General features: G+C 40.0%; 1 protein-coding gene across 1 annotated transcript in view; it reads right to left on the bottom strand.

The window, feature by feature from the left end:
• Positions 1-16655, bottom strand: part of iqgap1 (IQ motif containing GTPase activating protein 1) — a 72981-nt gene that overhangs the window by 37430 nt on the left and 18896 nt on the right. The window contains exons 3-7 of the mRNA XM_036135896.1: positions 4479-4635; positions 2814-2891; positions 2412-2488; positions 1581-1648; positions 1007-1120 (exon numbers count right to left, since the gene is read on the bottom strand). Coding sequence (XP_035991789.1) covers positions 1007-1120; positions 1581-1648; positions 2412-2488; positions 2814-2891; positions 4479-4635 — 494 coding nt within the window. The remainder of the gene's footprint in view (positions 1-1006; positions 1121-1580; positions 1649-2411; positions 2489-2813; positions 2892-4478; positions 4636-16655) is intronic.

Raw genomic sequence — 16655 nt, 5'->3', positions numbered from 1 at the left:
AATCTGCTACCATGCAAAAAACAAAACGCATTCTAGTCGATATTATGAAAATAAATAGGCACTTAAAGAAAAATGGCTGCAAAAACATAATTTATTGAAATTGAGCGGGGGGGGGGGACACTTAGCTGTTTCTGCTAAAATATTATGTTGGACACCAATTATTAATTGAATGAATGTTAGAGAAAAGACAGAGCTGAAATGTTAGGAGGCTGAACTCTGTTGTAAAAGTAATAAATGTGATAATCTGCTATTCTTTGTAGTTTTAGTGAGGATGGCTCTGCCTATTATCTGGAAGGCGATGATTTATTTGTAAATTTTCAATCATGCAGCTACAAACAGCTTTGGCCATATTTTGGAAAATCATTGTTCCGTTTTATTTTACAATAAATTTGTTTTCAGTGAATTTGTTTAGAAATGAGAAAAAAATTATTACTTTTTCCAGCAAAAAAATAAATAAAATTTAATTGTCAGAGAAGAGCTTCACAAATTTCAGATTAAAAGCAATCCACAAACTCTCTGACCCCAAAATGTATTTTTCCAGATCATTCTAATTTTAGCATTTATGTTAGAATTTGAAAATAAAATATATGTTTATATTTATTTTTCATTCATGAATTCTTTCATTGTTTATCTGCTTCTGCCAATCAGTCATTTAGAAATGTTATATTTACAGCGTTTGAAGTGTCATATCAGATAAACTGCGGTTTAAGGCTATGTTTAGTTTTATGTTTCAGAAAATCTCATTTCAAATCTGTATAATCTGATTTAACTTGACTTTGAAATGTGCCTTGAGACGACATGTTGCATGAATTGGCGCTATATAAATAAAATTGAATTGAATTGAATTTATTTGGTCTTTTTAGGGACCTTGAAACAGTGTTTGGATGCAGTTTAAGCTAATTTTAATGAAGCGATTAATCCCATTTGGGGATTAATTGAGTATGCACTAATTAAAGGGCAACGGGGTAAGACCCTCCCCTCGGTGGTCATGGGAGCCCCTCCTCACATGCAGCTTCATCCACTGACAGCTCGTTGGCCAGGATCCCTCCTATCTTGCTGAAGGCGGGCATCTGGATCCCATACTTCTCCAGCTCGTTCTTCATGTTGTTGATTTCCTCCTCTGTGAGAGATGGCAGAGAACAGACGGCACAGATTCAGGGATTTGCAGTGGAAAAAGAAACAAGTAGGAAAAAACAGGGAGCTGGGCTTTTTTTTTTTGGGTGGTGGTGGGGGCGGGTGGGTTTAGGGACGTGGGAGACTTGTGGGGACGAACTGTTCCTGGCTCATGTTTGACCATCGGATTCCAGAGGCTGGCTCTGGGACGTGCAGCTGAGCGGGAACGCCACAGACAGGAAAAGCTTGAACTGTTACTAATGACTTTCACATTTCCAGCTGCTCCTGCTGGCCGGGGCTCTGCCATGCTCCTCGCTCTCAGGGCTTCGCGGTTAAAAAACCCACTCCAGCCGAGACCCCACTCTGACTTCAACTCCACAAACAAGGCGGCATTTGTGATGCTCGGCGATTCCGGGTGACGTAATCAGGTTAAGAGCTGGGAGAAACGTTCGAGCCCAACAACTTACGGGTGAAATCGACTTTTCCATAAAGGTCCTGGATCTGCGGGGCCAAACCCAGCTTGAACAAGTAGAGACTGTTTAAAAACGAAAAGAGGAACACAGCATGAGGTCAGAGTTAGACACGGACAAACAATTGCACAGGAAAACACAGTCACATAGAAAAAAGAAAGTACACCCATGCTGCTTCCATGGGATTATAAATGGAAATCAAACCATGTTTCACCTTTTTCTAAGGCAGAACAAAAAAAATAAACTGTTGATATCCGTTATTCTGATGATCAGCACCACCATCTGTCTCGTTTGCGCAGAGAAGCTGCATGAAACTAATTGATCTACGTTATCTCCAAAGTCTAGACCTCAACCCTTCGCAAAGCGTTGCAAAAACTTACTAAACGGTATTAATATCAGAAAGCCGACTGTTAAAGTCAGACAGAAGAGTTATTGCTGGTTAGGCTACGTATTTTCTTTCACACAAACTTTTCCACTTTGGCTTAAGTGTTTGTTTTAGTTTAGAAGGTCAATACCTTCTACCCTGGAAGACCTTTCTGCTAAAAACATCATTGTTCTCCTCATGAATACCCATTTAAACAGGTTTCAGGCCAACAAAGCCAACAGGCCACTGGGGACAACCAGCCTTTCTAAATTCAAACAGATGGAAAAACTTCAGCTACGATGAACAAACATCCCTTTGTGCGCTTTTTAGTCGGTTACAGCGATCAAAGGAAGTAGAATCCAACCAGTTGTCATTTGACTTCAATGAGTTTCATGCAGATCTCCCTCTGCTGCGGGGCTGAGGAGGAAGAGGAGGAGGATGAAGGAGCAGGAGAGGGAACCAACCTGAGCGCGTGGATGCAGTAGATGCACCGCGGCATGTTCTTTCGGTCGTATATGTCTGTGGTTTCAGGGTAGAAGATCTGAAATGGTGAGGTGAGAATATCAGCGTCATGTTGGAGCATGTGTGCAGAAAATGAGCTCAGCCGGGGAATCACACAACGTTAATATGCCTTTACACACCCTGTGCTCCTCAAGTTGGACACAGATCGATGACAATTTAGGCCAATTTTATTCTATTTTACCAATCAGAGTAATTCTTTTTGTTTTTTTTACACTTTTGGGAACAGTTATCAGCATTTAAAACATTTCGTAAGCCTGTTCATGTTGCTCACAACTGCAGCTCTTCGTTGGGGTCGCTCACCGGGAGCTGGGTTAATTAATTAGTGCGGGAGTAATTGTGCTCACCTTTGGCAGTCCCTTCTCTGCCATGGCGTTGAGCCACTGGATGACATTGTCTGTGTGCCTGAAATGCAGACCCGTCGCCTGTAGGAGAGTAACAGAGAAATGTTACACCTTCGTTAGAAAAGCGAATACATCTGTGAAATGAGACCCTTTTGCTACTAAACCCGTGGGTCACGCAGTAAAAAAACTAAACTCTGAGCCGCAGCGCCTGGCAGACGGACTTATACTCCACATTTTGTCACGTTGCACCAGACACATGTCTGTGTATTTTATTGAGATTTAAGGTAACAGGTCAATGCAGAGTAATTAAAGCTCAACGCATGGCTTTTAAGCAGCGGTCTCAGACTCCAGTCATGGAGGCCCGGTGTCCTGCAACCTTTAGCTGCGTCTGCGTTGCAGCATCCCTGACTCTAACGTCAGCAGAGCTCCGCTGCAGCATCCCTGACTCTAACGTCAGCAGAGCTCTGCTGCAGCATCCCTGACTCTAACGTCAGCAGAGCTCTGCTGCAGCATCCCTGACTCCAACATTAGCAGAGCTCCGCTGCAGCATCCCTGACTCTAACGTCAGCAGAGCTTTGCTGCACACGCAGTACGACGGACACGTTTAAAAGTCGCAGGACACCAGCCCTCCTTTTGAAGAATAGAAACCTGAAAAGTTTGAAGGGCATCCCCTTGCCATCACTAAGCTTAACCGTATTGTTTTTTATTTTAACCTCAGGTTATTTTGGGTCTAATCTGATCAGATGCTGGTTTAATGTTCTACTACGACCCTCTGGGGCAAGAATCAGAACAGCTGGATTCCCACTAAGATTAGATTAGAAACGGGGGGACTTGTGTCGCTTGCTTCCACTTCAGGGCTTTGCAATACTTTGTGTTGGTCTATCATCTGAAATCTCAAAGCACACTGACTTTTGTGGTTGTGCAATGTGACAAAAGGGAATATAAATGCATCTATGGACCAGAAACAACTCAATGCATTAAACGACACCGAGGGAGATCTGCAGACAGGAACTCCCGCTATTTTAAAGACACGACAACCTGAGGAGCATTAAATTAAACGCTGCACCTCTGAAAGTCGTGTTCTTAGATGACCGACATCATCATAAATTGTTTATCTGGAGTGTTAATTAACAGTTTGTGGTTTAAAAACATGTAGAAGAGGATCAGAGACGCTGCGTTACAGGAGATCCTTCCTGAACGCAGCCATCGGCATTTAAAACGAGTCTTTGAGTTACTGTGAAGTTCAATTTCATTTTGAGCTGGACTGTATTAGCATCTCTTAGCTTCCTGCATACATTCAAACTGTGGAGACGGGGGGGTTTTAACCATTTAACACTTTAGCTGAGACTCCTTAAAAAAACTATAATGTTGCTTGACTTTGGAGCTTCTGAGTGGTTGGATTTCAGAACCTGTTTTCTAAATTAAAGTGTGTGTGAACAGAGACAAGCAAAGGTGCTACAAATGTTCATTAAATGATGATTTAAAAGGATTTATACTCTCTTAACGTCTAGTGATAAATAATAGCATGGAGAAAAGTGTTATTTTCCCCCAGTATTTCATGGATTAAGGAGGATAAACATTGTAATCAGACAACAAACAGCTAAATTACACCTGCACAGGGATCCCCTGTGCAGCGGTACACTGAATCAAACACCTCAATGCTGTCACCTTGTACCGCGTCTGCTCACGGTCATAGATCTTTTTCAGGGAAACCGTCTTCGGAGCGAAGAAGTTGCCCAGTTTGGCCAGATAGACCCCGTTTCTCAAGCCCTCCTCCAGCTCCGTCGTTGGGGGCAACTCCTCATCCAGGCAGGCCTCCATCCATCTGTAAGAGAAGCAGAAGAGAGCTGCGTCACGTCAGGGAACGCTAAAAAGCACGGATGTCCTCCATGAAAGGGGAATTGCTCTTAGACAAAGGCTGCTTGTCTCCAAACATGCACCGCGGGGTCAGTAAAACGCTGAAACAAAGCGACGTTCTGCACGTCCTGCCTGAGGACGCTGAAGTTGGACGAGATAAAAACCGTGCAGCTGCTTTTCGTGTTCCTGCTTTTTACGTTCCTCAAACATTTGGAGCAGAAGCCCGTTTCACGAGCGGCCAGATTAATTTGGATGCATCATTACAGCCCTGCGTCCGTCCTGTCCAACACAACAAACACGCTGAATCTCGGCTACAGAGCCGTGGTTCTGTGTTTGGAGCCTAATGAGAGCGCCGCTCGGCCTGCGGCACTCCGTCACAGCTCCCAGCATTCCCCAGGCGGGACATTTCATTTCTTTTAGGTCATATTATGAAGTCACATTCCTGCTGAGTCAGCCTGGGGCCGTAGATGAGACATGCTGAGCTCCCACACTGGGAGAGGCCTTGCAGACGGGGTTCAAACACCAGCAGGAACAGTCATGTCTAACTCAATAAAACCACTCTGTCAAACCTGCTGCTATTATTCAAAGTCAGGATGCTAGCTTAATGACGGCGGCTTTAGGGCTATCCTACTGCTATTTCCAAATTATAACAGGTTTAGTTTTAGAGCAAGATTGCTCTTTTCAAATCTCACAAGTTGTGGCTGTCTTGCTGAAAAATGGGTTGTGCCGTCTGCACAAATATTCCCCTTTCCTGTTTCATTCATTTTTACTTATAAAGATCCCACATATACTCTTTTTATTGCTGCCTTAAGTAAAATAACTAATTTCTCTATTCTTACAAATTGCGCATTGGCCTTTATTTTCCCAAAAAGACTGCAGTTTTTTAGCCAATAGAATGACGGCGTGTCACAGTGACATCACTGGCTTCCTCGAAGGTGCGCTTGTTTTATTCAAAGTGTTCACTCCAAGGCAATTTAGCTAAAAGAATTAGTTAGCTAAGAGACAGCTACACATGGTATACTATTTCTGATTTGTACGTTTGTGTAGCGCCTAAAACCTGCAGGGTTGTGGGCCAGAAACGCAGAAACATCCCTGATTTATGGAGCTCCATGTTCACGTTCATGTGCTCCATCTTATTAGAGCGTTAAATCTGTTGTTGCTATTGTCCATAGCAGCAGCCAAACTAAGAATTGCTGGAACGCCATTTGGATATATTATTATAACTATGAATATAATACTATAAAATATTAACTTGATATCCTCAGCAACAATAAATAATATGCTCTCTATCAAGTATGAGTCTGTATGAGAGTAATGACTCCCTGGTTTCACAGTGTACTTGCACAGTTTAAAAAAAGATAAATACATGTACTGCATACTTTATTTACTCATGTAAAAATGTTTAAACCATAACAAAAAGACTAATAATATCTTTTCTGCTGCCATGAGTGAATAATTACATTAATATACAATAGATTTTTACAGTTGTCGTCCAAACAACATATTTTTTTTGTTGTTAGTCGTGAATATTTTCTGAAACATCAACCCGTCCTTAAAAACTTTGACAAATGTCGGTTGTCGTCGGGCAAACTGGAGTTCCTCGTCGGCCATGAGGAATTTCTCAGAGCCAGAAGTCAAACGTTGCCTCCTTTAATCTGCTGAGAAAACACTCCCACTCTTCTGCAGCTACAGCAACAAGGTTGGCCATATCCTGAGAAAGATTAGGAGATTCCGTTCCTGCTTCAGCCAAGCCTCCCTCTGCATGCACACACATGCAGCGCTGTTGCAAGAGCTGCGAAAACAGAAAGGGACTCCAGGGGCGTTTACTCAGGAAAAGTACGCTTTAGTCCCATCTAAGAAAAAGAACCCTGAGCTTGTAATAGTCCTGTACAGAATTGTTCGTCGTTGCTTTAGGTTTCATACAAATCATGATAAAAGAAAACACTAGCAACAATGTTCTTCAGCTGACCATCACAGCAACAGCTAAAAACCACCAGCTCACTTTTTTTATCCCTCTTCTATTTAAATATATATATAAATTAACTGTTTAATGATCACAACGCTTTCAGGTCCAGATGCAGCAAACCAACCAACACCATGATGGCCCCCTGCTATGCTTCACACTAGGGCTGGAAAATAATTCAATAACAATATATATAGATCCATAGACGTATATAGATGATAGGAAAAAAAGGTTCAATAAAAAGTTCAATAGAATAACAGTTTTCCTTCCTTTTGCATTCTAGCCATGTAGGTTAATATTACATTATTACATCCTCCCAACCAATCACAACACAGACCCAGGAACCAAGCTCCGCCCCCTTCAGACAGTTCAAAGAGCACGTGTTCTTTTTCATTTTTAAAATAATTGCAGTTTTGGTAAGAAGTTGGTTGAATAAAGGGTTGAGTTTGAATTCAGTGTTTGTGTCTGTATCTAAAAATAGGTCGCTAACAGCATAAATGGCCAGGGCTGCACTTAACATTTTTTTTTTTAATTTGCTGATAATTATCGATACCGATCAATATAATTTCTATTTTATCAATATCTTTTTATCTATATCGTCCAGCCCTACTTCACAGAACCGATGCAAGACAGGGCGGCTAACCACTCCCTTTGGCAGGATATTATACGTTACTTTTCTGTTGACACCATTCTTAAAATATTTAAACTGGGATTAAGCATCTTGAAGGCAGTCATGCAAAGCTTTTAAACAGCCATCTAGCTTTAATGTTCACAGTATTTCATAATTTGCTCATATTAATGTTGCATGTGACCAACCCAAAATGTAAATATAACTGTCCAGTATTTCCTCCATATGCGATATTTTAGGCTTTAATGCCAATTATATGCCACCAATTTGTAACTAAACTTATATTAGGAATAGAATAAGCAGCTTAGTTTAATGAGATTAATCAGAAAAGTGGTCTAAAAATACAATTTTATTTCAATAAATGAAACAATTATAAGAAGTTACACAGAAAGACAGATTCCTGTCAAGTCTTTCTCAATACAAGAAAAAGGTGGATTATGATACTTTGTGTCGATTTGTCTGAACGGATCTCAGAGGAAATCCGCTCCAAACCATTCTTGTTTCTGAAAGGTTTAAAGCAGCTGTACAAACTGTTTTTTAACGCGGAGCCTCGGTTTCAGAGTGTTTCCCAACACTTTGGTTTTCTTTGAGTCACTTGGTCTGCAAACAAATGCAAGAAAGGGCAGCTAACCGCCAGCTGAAACAACTTCCCTCTCAGGAAGTTGTGACATGGGGGCTTTCAGACAGGCCTGCCATTCAGGCTGGGGTGACCGGCCCACGGCGCTGGGCCTCGGCCTTCTCATCGGAACAAGCCCCCGCTTTTACTCTCCGCTGGCGCAGTGAAAGGCTCCATAAAGACTCCTAAGTAATGGCTCTGTTTTAATCAGGGCTACACACCCCTTCCAGCCCAGCACAAACACGGTCACACCCTCCACCTAACCAGCAGGATCTGCAGCTATGAATGGGATTTCAGGATTCCTTCTGAAACTGCACAAAACAAAAAATAAACCCATATGTACAGTTGTGTTCTTGACGCTAACAGGCATGTCTACAATTAAAAATAAACGCCACAAACACGACAGCAACGACTGGAATCTCAATAATGCCTCTGCAGCCTGAAAATATGGCGGCGTGAAAGGTGCAGCTATCTGAAGGTAAAAGCCAGATATCATTCCACACATATCAAGGCTATGAGCATGCAAATCGCAAGAAATGTTATCATCTTTGATGCCATTAGAAAGCCGAAGCCGTTTCTGAGCGTCACATAGTAAAAGATGGTCTTAATATCAATAATATTAAAGGTTACGTACACTTTATTGTCATTTTGTATGTACAGAGTGCATACAAAACAAACTTTCGTTGCATACAGCTTACGACAATGTAATGGAGACTGCAATAGAAATAAAATAACATTACAATATAAAGTACAGCGTGATAAGAATGTAATAGTGCAGAAGAAGTGTAGAAGTGTGCAGAAGAATGCTCAACCATGTTTGTAGTGCAAAGATAACGGTGCAAAAAAGCATTAATTTGAAATGTTCATTGTTGGCAGTGCAAAATAATAATGGTGCAAAAATGCAGTAAACGTTCAGTTGTGTACTTTTACATTTAAATCGATTCTAAAAGTTCAGCAACGTTGGCTGAGCAAAATATTGATACGAAACGGTTAGATTTACGACCTATAGAGGACTAGGCATTAAAGTGCAATAGAAACCCAATAATAATAATAATAATAATAATAATAATAATAATAACAATAACAATAATAACAATAATAATAATAATAATAATAATAATAATAATAATAATAATAATAATAAGAGGCGTTTGTCTGAAGACAGCAGGATAGGAGGTCTAACCACTTTTCTGTATATAAGCACACAGCGTAGGTTAATGTCTCCTCAGAATAAACTGAGTCAAAACGGCGCTGGAACATGAGGCTCACAGGGAAGATGCTGCCTCCTCAGCTCCTGCATGCTGACAGGAAGCAGTCAGAGTTCAGAGGTCACTCTCATAGGAAGAGATCTTCTGCTGACCATCCTGTCTACAGGAAGACCCACTGACTCTTTACCAGCAAGCTGCAGCAGGTCACATGCATTAAGAATTATTCATTCACAGAAGTTATTAAATTATCTCCTTTTTTCCTAGTGTTACTGAGATGAGGGTTTTCTGCTCTTGTCAATGCCAAATAACAGACGGACAATATATGATCAAACTAAGACAACAAGCCTTTTCTGTGTGGCTTTAAAGTCTCCTTGGCCTCATTTCCCCTGACTCACTGTCAGAAAGGTTTGGGTCAGTGACATAAAAAAAAATATAAAAAATAAAAATGAAAGTCTACCATGTTCAAATATGTCCTAAAGAATGTGACAACTTGTGTGTTTGCCACCACCACATCTGAATGTCCCCATTGTGGGACAATAACAGAATTTCTTATCTTTTAACCTGTTCTTAAAGGTGCATAGCCACATTATGACTTTATTTTTTTTTATTATTATTATTAGTCAATAGCTCGCGCTGGTTGCATAAAAAGTTTTTATGAAAGATTATCATGTCCTGCTGGCGTATCAGTTATTACTTTGGTGCTTTATACTTTGTTTTTTGCTCAATTTGTAAGTAAATATTTCAGATTTATTTGCAATGACAACGGAAGCACAGCAGGCGATAAACCAGGAAGCAGCTAACGGCTATTAGCATCTCACAGCAAAGTAATGAAAATAATGAAGAAAGGTCCAAGATTCAGTGGACAAAATAAATAAATATGATTCCAAGTGGGAAAAGACTGGAATAGCGTTGGGAATACAGTATGAACATTGGTATTCACTGAAGAGGCCGGTAGATGGTGCCCCGTCTGTTTATATCTGGTCATCGCGCATCAAGTGCTGGGGTTATTTTTAGGCTCAAAAAGGCTATGAACACACTATCAGGATGGAAACTTTGTGTATATAACCCTATTTTGTCATGATCAAACGTTTTTTGGTCTTTTTTTAAAGGCAACAACAGTTGTACAAGAAACACTTTGCTTATAAACACCAATTAAGCTGATGTTAGACAACTAGGCAACCAACCAGGTTGCCAGATCTGACCGTTTCCAGGCCCATTACAATGTAAAAACTTGCCTAACTAAAAAAAAAATAAAGAAACCAGCCCAAATCTCCACCTCTCTTGAAGTCATGCTAAAAGCATAAAACTGTTAGGCTACGCAGACGATATAAAACACACTACTAGCACATAACTGCACTACGGGTTTGACAGATTCTAGGCATTTCAAAATAAATATACTAATATAATGAGTGTAAGGACACTGCCTTTTTATTAAAATGTTAGAAGTTTAACTTTTCAGCCACACAATGACAACTATTTTCATAGAATACTTCCTAAAAACCCACCAAACGTTAAGAGCAGTCCACATTTTAACAATCTGTCCATAGCTATTATTTCCCCCACCCAGTGTTCAAAAGAAGCCCAGTTGGGTGGAAATCCACCCAATCTGGCAACACACTGCATGCCAACATTAACACTGGCTTGCGTAGCAATTTATTGGGCTAAATTAACGTGTGAACTTTTTCAGCCCTGTGAATGAGATCATAAGTTACATATTTTCAAGCATTTATACTATTAAGCTGTGGACATCAGTATTAGCAAGCTAACCTTTGAATGCTAACATTACTTCTGGTAAATTTTAGAGACATAATCTAATAAAGTTGTTTGTGACTCTGTAGTTTTTACAGATAGATACACACTTGCTTCAGTAACAGCAACACAACTGAGAGTACAGTTTTTAAAAATGTTTGTTTTAAAAGAGGAAAAAAAGGGCAACAGCCTACCTACATTTTGTCATTCAAAATCATGTTGCTAAAAATAGTCGATTATTTCACATCCTGCCTCAACTAAAGGGGGAACTGTTTTTTGTTTTTTTAACATTGCTGACATTTTACTCCAATGTTTCTGACAGGGTGAAGATTTACTTACTCTTGATTTACGATGTTAAGCATTAAAGCATTAAAATAAGTTAATGTAGAAGCATTAACAGTAAACAACTGTCATTCCGGCCATTTAAATCTTCATTTTCTCAGATCTTTATCTGAACTGCATCAAGATCAACTGAAACGTTGAGACAAAAGCTGCAACAAGGTCAAAATTACAGGAAGCTCCGCCTAAAGGTTAGCTGTGGATCTAATACTTGAGAACATTATAAAATATTACCATGTTTGCTAATACCTTTTACACAAGAGACAATTAAAAACTAATTTTTTACTTATTTTGAAGCCAATTACTTTCCTCTATGTTAAAATAAAGCCAGTCAGAGGTGGGCTGTCCTGTCCAGGAAGTTGCTGTCCTGCATGTTTTAGACGTTTCCCACCTGAATCAAATAACTTTCATTATTTCACATTCATTAACAGGTTTCTGTGATGACATGCAGAGGAGGTAATTCAGTCATTGCAAGCAGCGTTGGAGCAAAGACACGTCTAAAAACTACAGGACTATAAGCTTCAAGCAGGAAAAATGTCCTTAAATAAAATGCTGTGCTTGGCTTGCTGAAGGAATTGTCATTTGAGGTAATTAATGACCATCTTGACCATTAGAAAGTTCTAATTTAATCACAATCAATACATTTTATATTTAAAGTTATACAATTATACCGTGACATATGCATGTAATAAACCTTGAGACAAATCAAGCTGAATGATTCACTAAATGATTACAAAACATCCAGGTTTAAAGTATCCATCTAACTAAAATCCAAGATCTCATTATCAAGAGACACCTGTTTAATAAAACAAAAACAGCAATTAAATAAGCTAATTAAATTTGACATAAGATTTTTTTTCTTCTTTTACAAGAAGAAGAGAAATTTCTTCTAAGGGAATTAGTTTCCACCGTCTTTGGACATATTACGAGACGTTAACTTGGACAAACATGCGCCAAACGAATGCAAAGCAGCACTTGGTTTAAGCTTGGCAATCCCCCCTGATTTACATGCAAAAAAGAGCAAAAACAATCATATCACAAAGTGCCAAGTTTAGACAAACGAAGGACGCGCAACCACTCTGTGCAAACTGATAGAGGCCCGCTGCACGCTGAGCGAAGAAAGAAGGAAGTGTGATTACTGAATAGCTGGAAAGGCTAATCATGTGTGGCCAAGCCTTATCTGGAAGCAGCAAAATGCCAGAAATCCCTCTCCTGCTTTTTTACCCCCGCATGTTGAACTGAAGGCGGAGGACATGTTTCAACCTGCTCCTAACTTGACCTTACAGAATAAAACCCAGCAAGAAAAACAGGAGGTAAGTGACAGAGGGGGGGAAACAGAAAAATTATGAATGAGAGCCAAGTTGTCCATTACACGCTTTACTGCAACGGGGGAATCTGACCTCAACCCCTCCGCTCTGCCTCCAACCGCAGCTGGACGCACGTTTAACGTCCCACTGACAGCGGGGGAACTAAACATTCATCTCACAGAGGGTTCTTACACCTTCCCAGAGTAAAAATTAAGGCCTTTTTAAACCATTTTTAATTGTTCCCATCACTCGTGTCAAAAAGCACCAACAGAGAATGCTTCAAAATCTAATTTTAAAAAGTCTAACTTCCTCATTTAGTTTTCAAAAATCAAAGATTAAAATCAGTTTCTGTTCAGTTTAGGCTTTTATTCTTAAAAACAACTCTGCGTTAGTCCATTTTAGGTCTAAATAAAATGTTTTATCACTTCAGGCAACTTCGTGGTAATTGTGTTCTGGTCGATCCAAAAACAGGTGAACAGTTCTGCTTGTTCAGTTTTTACCTGCAGACTCAGGTGACTCTGTGTTTACCTTACCTGACCTAATTGCTGCTTTTCACACGGGCGACCGTAATATTTCAGTATCCTGTCTGGAACAACTAGCTGGTGTGAACGGCACAGACCTGACCCAGTTTCCAGCCGTCTGGTAGGAGTTTCTCTGTCCCGCTCGCTCAGCTTTCCTCCTCTAAGGCTCCTTTGAACAGCAGGGGTCCCTCAGGGCTCCGTATTCGGACCCCTTCTGTTCTCCCTTTATCTGGGGTCCACTTTTTGAAAGTACAAGTCGTCTTTTCATTGTTTTACAGACGATGTATAAATATATCTGAGGTGACTGTTTTTGGGAAAACTGACTCGTTAACAGATAATTAGGGCTGGGCAATAATTCAATAATGATATAAATCGATTGACAGAAAACATGGGTCAATAAAAAGTTCAATAGAATAAAAGTTTTCCCCCCTTATGCATTTTAGCCATGTAGGCTAATATTACTGTCATTACATCATCCCAACCAATCACAACGCAGACCCAGGAACGCTCTGCCACCAAGCTCCGCCCCCTTCATAGAGTTCAAAGAGCACGCGTTCTTTTTCTGTTTTTAAAAACTTGTAGTTTTGGTAAAAAGTTGGTTGAATAAAAAGGTTGAGTTTGAATTCAGTGTTTGTGTCTGCATCTAAAAATAGGTTCCTAAGCAACAGCATTAAGTGGCCAGGGCTGCACTTAAAATATATGTTTTGAATTTTTTGATAGTTATCGATATCGATCAACATAAGTTCTATGTTATCGATTTGCTTTTTTTGTACATCGTCCAGCCCTACTCTGAATTATTGTAGTTCTTCTGCTGTCAGGATTTTTTGATAACGGCTCTAAATTTGATAAACAGTGCAGTAGTCCAGTCTAGCTTAATCCATCTGAGGTTGATTTAATAAATCAAATCCTATCTACTTTACAGTCCCTTTGAAAGAATGATTCACTCTTAATACCACCAGTAAATCTCTATATTCAGGGATGGACTACTCTCTTCTTCTTCGTCTGCAGCTGGTCTAAAACGCTGCATCCCTTCTAAAGATGGATGGCGTAACTTTGCTTTTATTTCCAACAGACCAGAAGTATGAGGCTGGTTTCATTTATTTTTAACCTATTTGTATCGATCCTTTAAGTAAAACAGGGCCAATTTTAATAAGTATATTTATTTTCATCTTGTTGCCCTTTGTGTGAATGGGAGGGAGGGGTCGGTCATGTGCTATTTATTGAGTCATGTGACAGTGATGGTGATGCAGCGCAGGATGTTGCCGTGTTTAACTTAAGCAGAGAAGCAATTTCAGCGGTGTGGTTGTTCGTTCATGTGTCGGAAGGGCGGCGGCATGCAGTTAGCGACAGTATTGGCGCTAAATAATCAAACTGTAAAACACACAAAAAGATAAAAAACAGCCCGAAATGTCAGAGACTTGGCTTCATTTCACTGAAACAGAAACACCCACTTCAGAACAATTAACGAGCAATCATAGCAGAGAAGCTCGTTAAGGTGGATAAAAAAGCGTTCACATGAATACCTGACAGAGGAATCTGGATTTTCATTTTGAGAACATAGAGTAGTTATTGGATGAAAACATAACAGAAAAACTGTGCAGCTAATGTAAAAAGATCCAAAAACGGACTCAGACTATCGCCACGTTTGAGAGAGAAAAGCAACAGAGTTTCATGTTTCACCTGCGGCCAGGTGAGAGCCGGGATGAGGGGCGTGGCAGCTCCTGCGGCTCCCTTTATGGGGCAATGAGCCCTCTCCTTTTATTTCCCTTTGTCCTTCCCTCATTCAGTCGTGTTTACTGCCAGCCTGGGTGACTCAGGCCTGTTTTCCCAGAGGAATCACCGTTTCTCTGGAAACAACCTTTACAAAAGGATTACACAGAACCACTAAACACAGCGTTTAACGAGCGAATCCTCTCCTCAGCACATCACCGTGTTTATAGCACAGATCAGCAGGCAAAGAAAGGTGAAGGTTAATTTGAACGCAGTAGAAAAGTGACGTAAGACGAGCAAGTTTCCTACAAGAGATGTGTAGGAATTTTAGTTGCTTTAAACTTTTCAGCTAGTCCTTTTTTTGCGTCGTTTGACCTGTTATGGACTGTTGTAGCGCCTGTCTTTGTTACAAAGTGGTAAACACGACAACTGAAGCAATCCAAGCTAATTTAGAATTGACTTTTACGTAGTTCTAGCATAAAGTTGCGGTGTTGGATGTGGCTCTTACCCCGGGGTGTCAGTGTGTCACGGGGGCAGCATGCGGACGTCAAAGAGTCAAGCAGGTAATCCTTTTTTTAAACCCGTATCGGGAATATTTGCGTCAATAGATCCAATGCAACCATTACCAACAAAAGTTCTGTAATCTGCATCGTTCCTTTTAAATAATAAATATAAATCTGTCTTTATGCATCAAGGCGCTCCCAACAAGCGACCGGCTCCACAAGCTTCAAAAACCTTTTCCTGGTTAATCTCGTTAAAGCATTTCTCTGATCTGAGATTTCTATTCAGTGCCAAATAAAAGAGATATTTCACTGTTTTAATGAAATATGAACAGCGTCTGATCATATCTAGTACAGAATATAAAAACACTTGAACCGCACTATTCCACAGCTACAGCCGACTCACCCATACCCGATTGGAGATGCGTAAAATCTTTATATTATGTAACTTATATTATTGTTTTAATGCTCATTCACAGAGATGTACTATTAAATCTGCCAACGATGTGAATCAGACAGTTTTCCTTTGAATAGCAAGTCAGATACTGAAAAATCTGCTTATTTCCCCATTTATCAAATGAATCAAACTACTAACTCTGAGACTTTTGGCGCATTATCACAATACAATGGACTCTGATTTTAATTACACAATTAAAAACAGGTTAGTTACATATGATTTAATACATAGAAAAACAAAGAAATTACAGGATTTCTCAGCTGTCAGATTTAAAGCTACCAGCTGTATCACAGAACAATGCAGTATATTTCTTGTTTTAGGTATTTTAGGCCTTATAGAGAGAAAAATGCAACCGGTCAAAATGGGCATTTAGCAGGCCTGAACTCAGAAGACCAGAAATCAGTATCGGCCAGCAAATGCATGACTGAAATGAGGTTTTAAAAGAGCGTTTGCATTAATAAAATCTATTTCTGGGAATAAAATAACAAAAACATTTTAATAAATCTAGCTGGAAGCTCAAGAAAGCCAGCCTTGTCCAGGACAATTATTCCTGCTGAAAGTGACAAAGATAGCAGCTCTTAAACACCTGAAACTGAAAATGCATAAAACAATTATTAAGAAGTTCAAAGACCGTTGCTTTTAACCAGTTTAAGTTCTGTAATAAAAGGAAAAACTACATCAGCCGCCCAGTGCAAACGTTTCAGCAGCTGCAGGTTTGCAGAGCGATTCTTCTAGCGGCGAACAGGATCAGTCACTCAAGGTCAGACCTTATCGCCTCCAGAGGCTTTTTGACACATTGCTCTTGGGCCATTGTTCTCCACCAAAACCAACACAATGTCAGCGCTCCGTGTTGCATAATCCTCCGAGCAGCAGCAGCAATACACAGGAGGGTTTGGAAACTGTTTCAAAAACAGGAAATTACAGGCAAACAGCCAGAATTTTAGGAGGAACTGGGCGTCTGATTGGATGTAAATCATGAAAAAGTTAAAT

The sequence above is a fragment of the Fundulus heteroclitus genome, chromosome 4 (assembly GCF_011125445.2).
Source record: "Fundulus heteroclitus isolate FHET01 chromosome 4, MU-UCD_Fhet_4.1, whole genome shotgun sequence".
In the NCBI taxonomy this organism is placed as follows: domain Eukaryota; kingdom Metazoa; phylum Chordata; class Actinopteri; order Cyprinodontiformes; family Fundulidae; genus Fundulus; species Fundulus heteroclitus.
The sequence above is the reverse complement of the archived record's forward strand: the minus strand, read 5'-3'. Positions and strand labels throughout refer to the sequence as shown.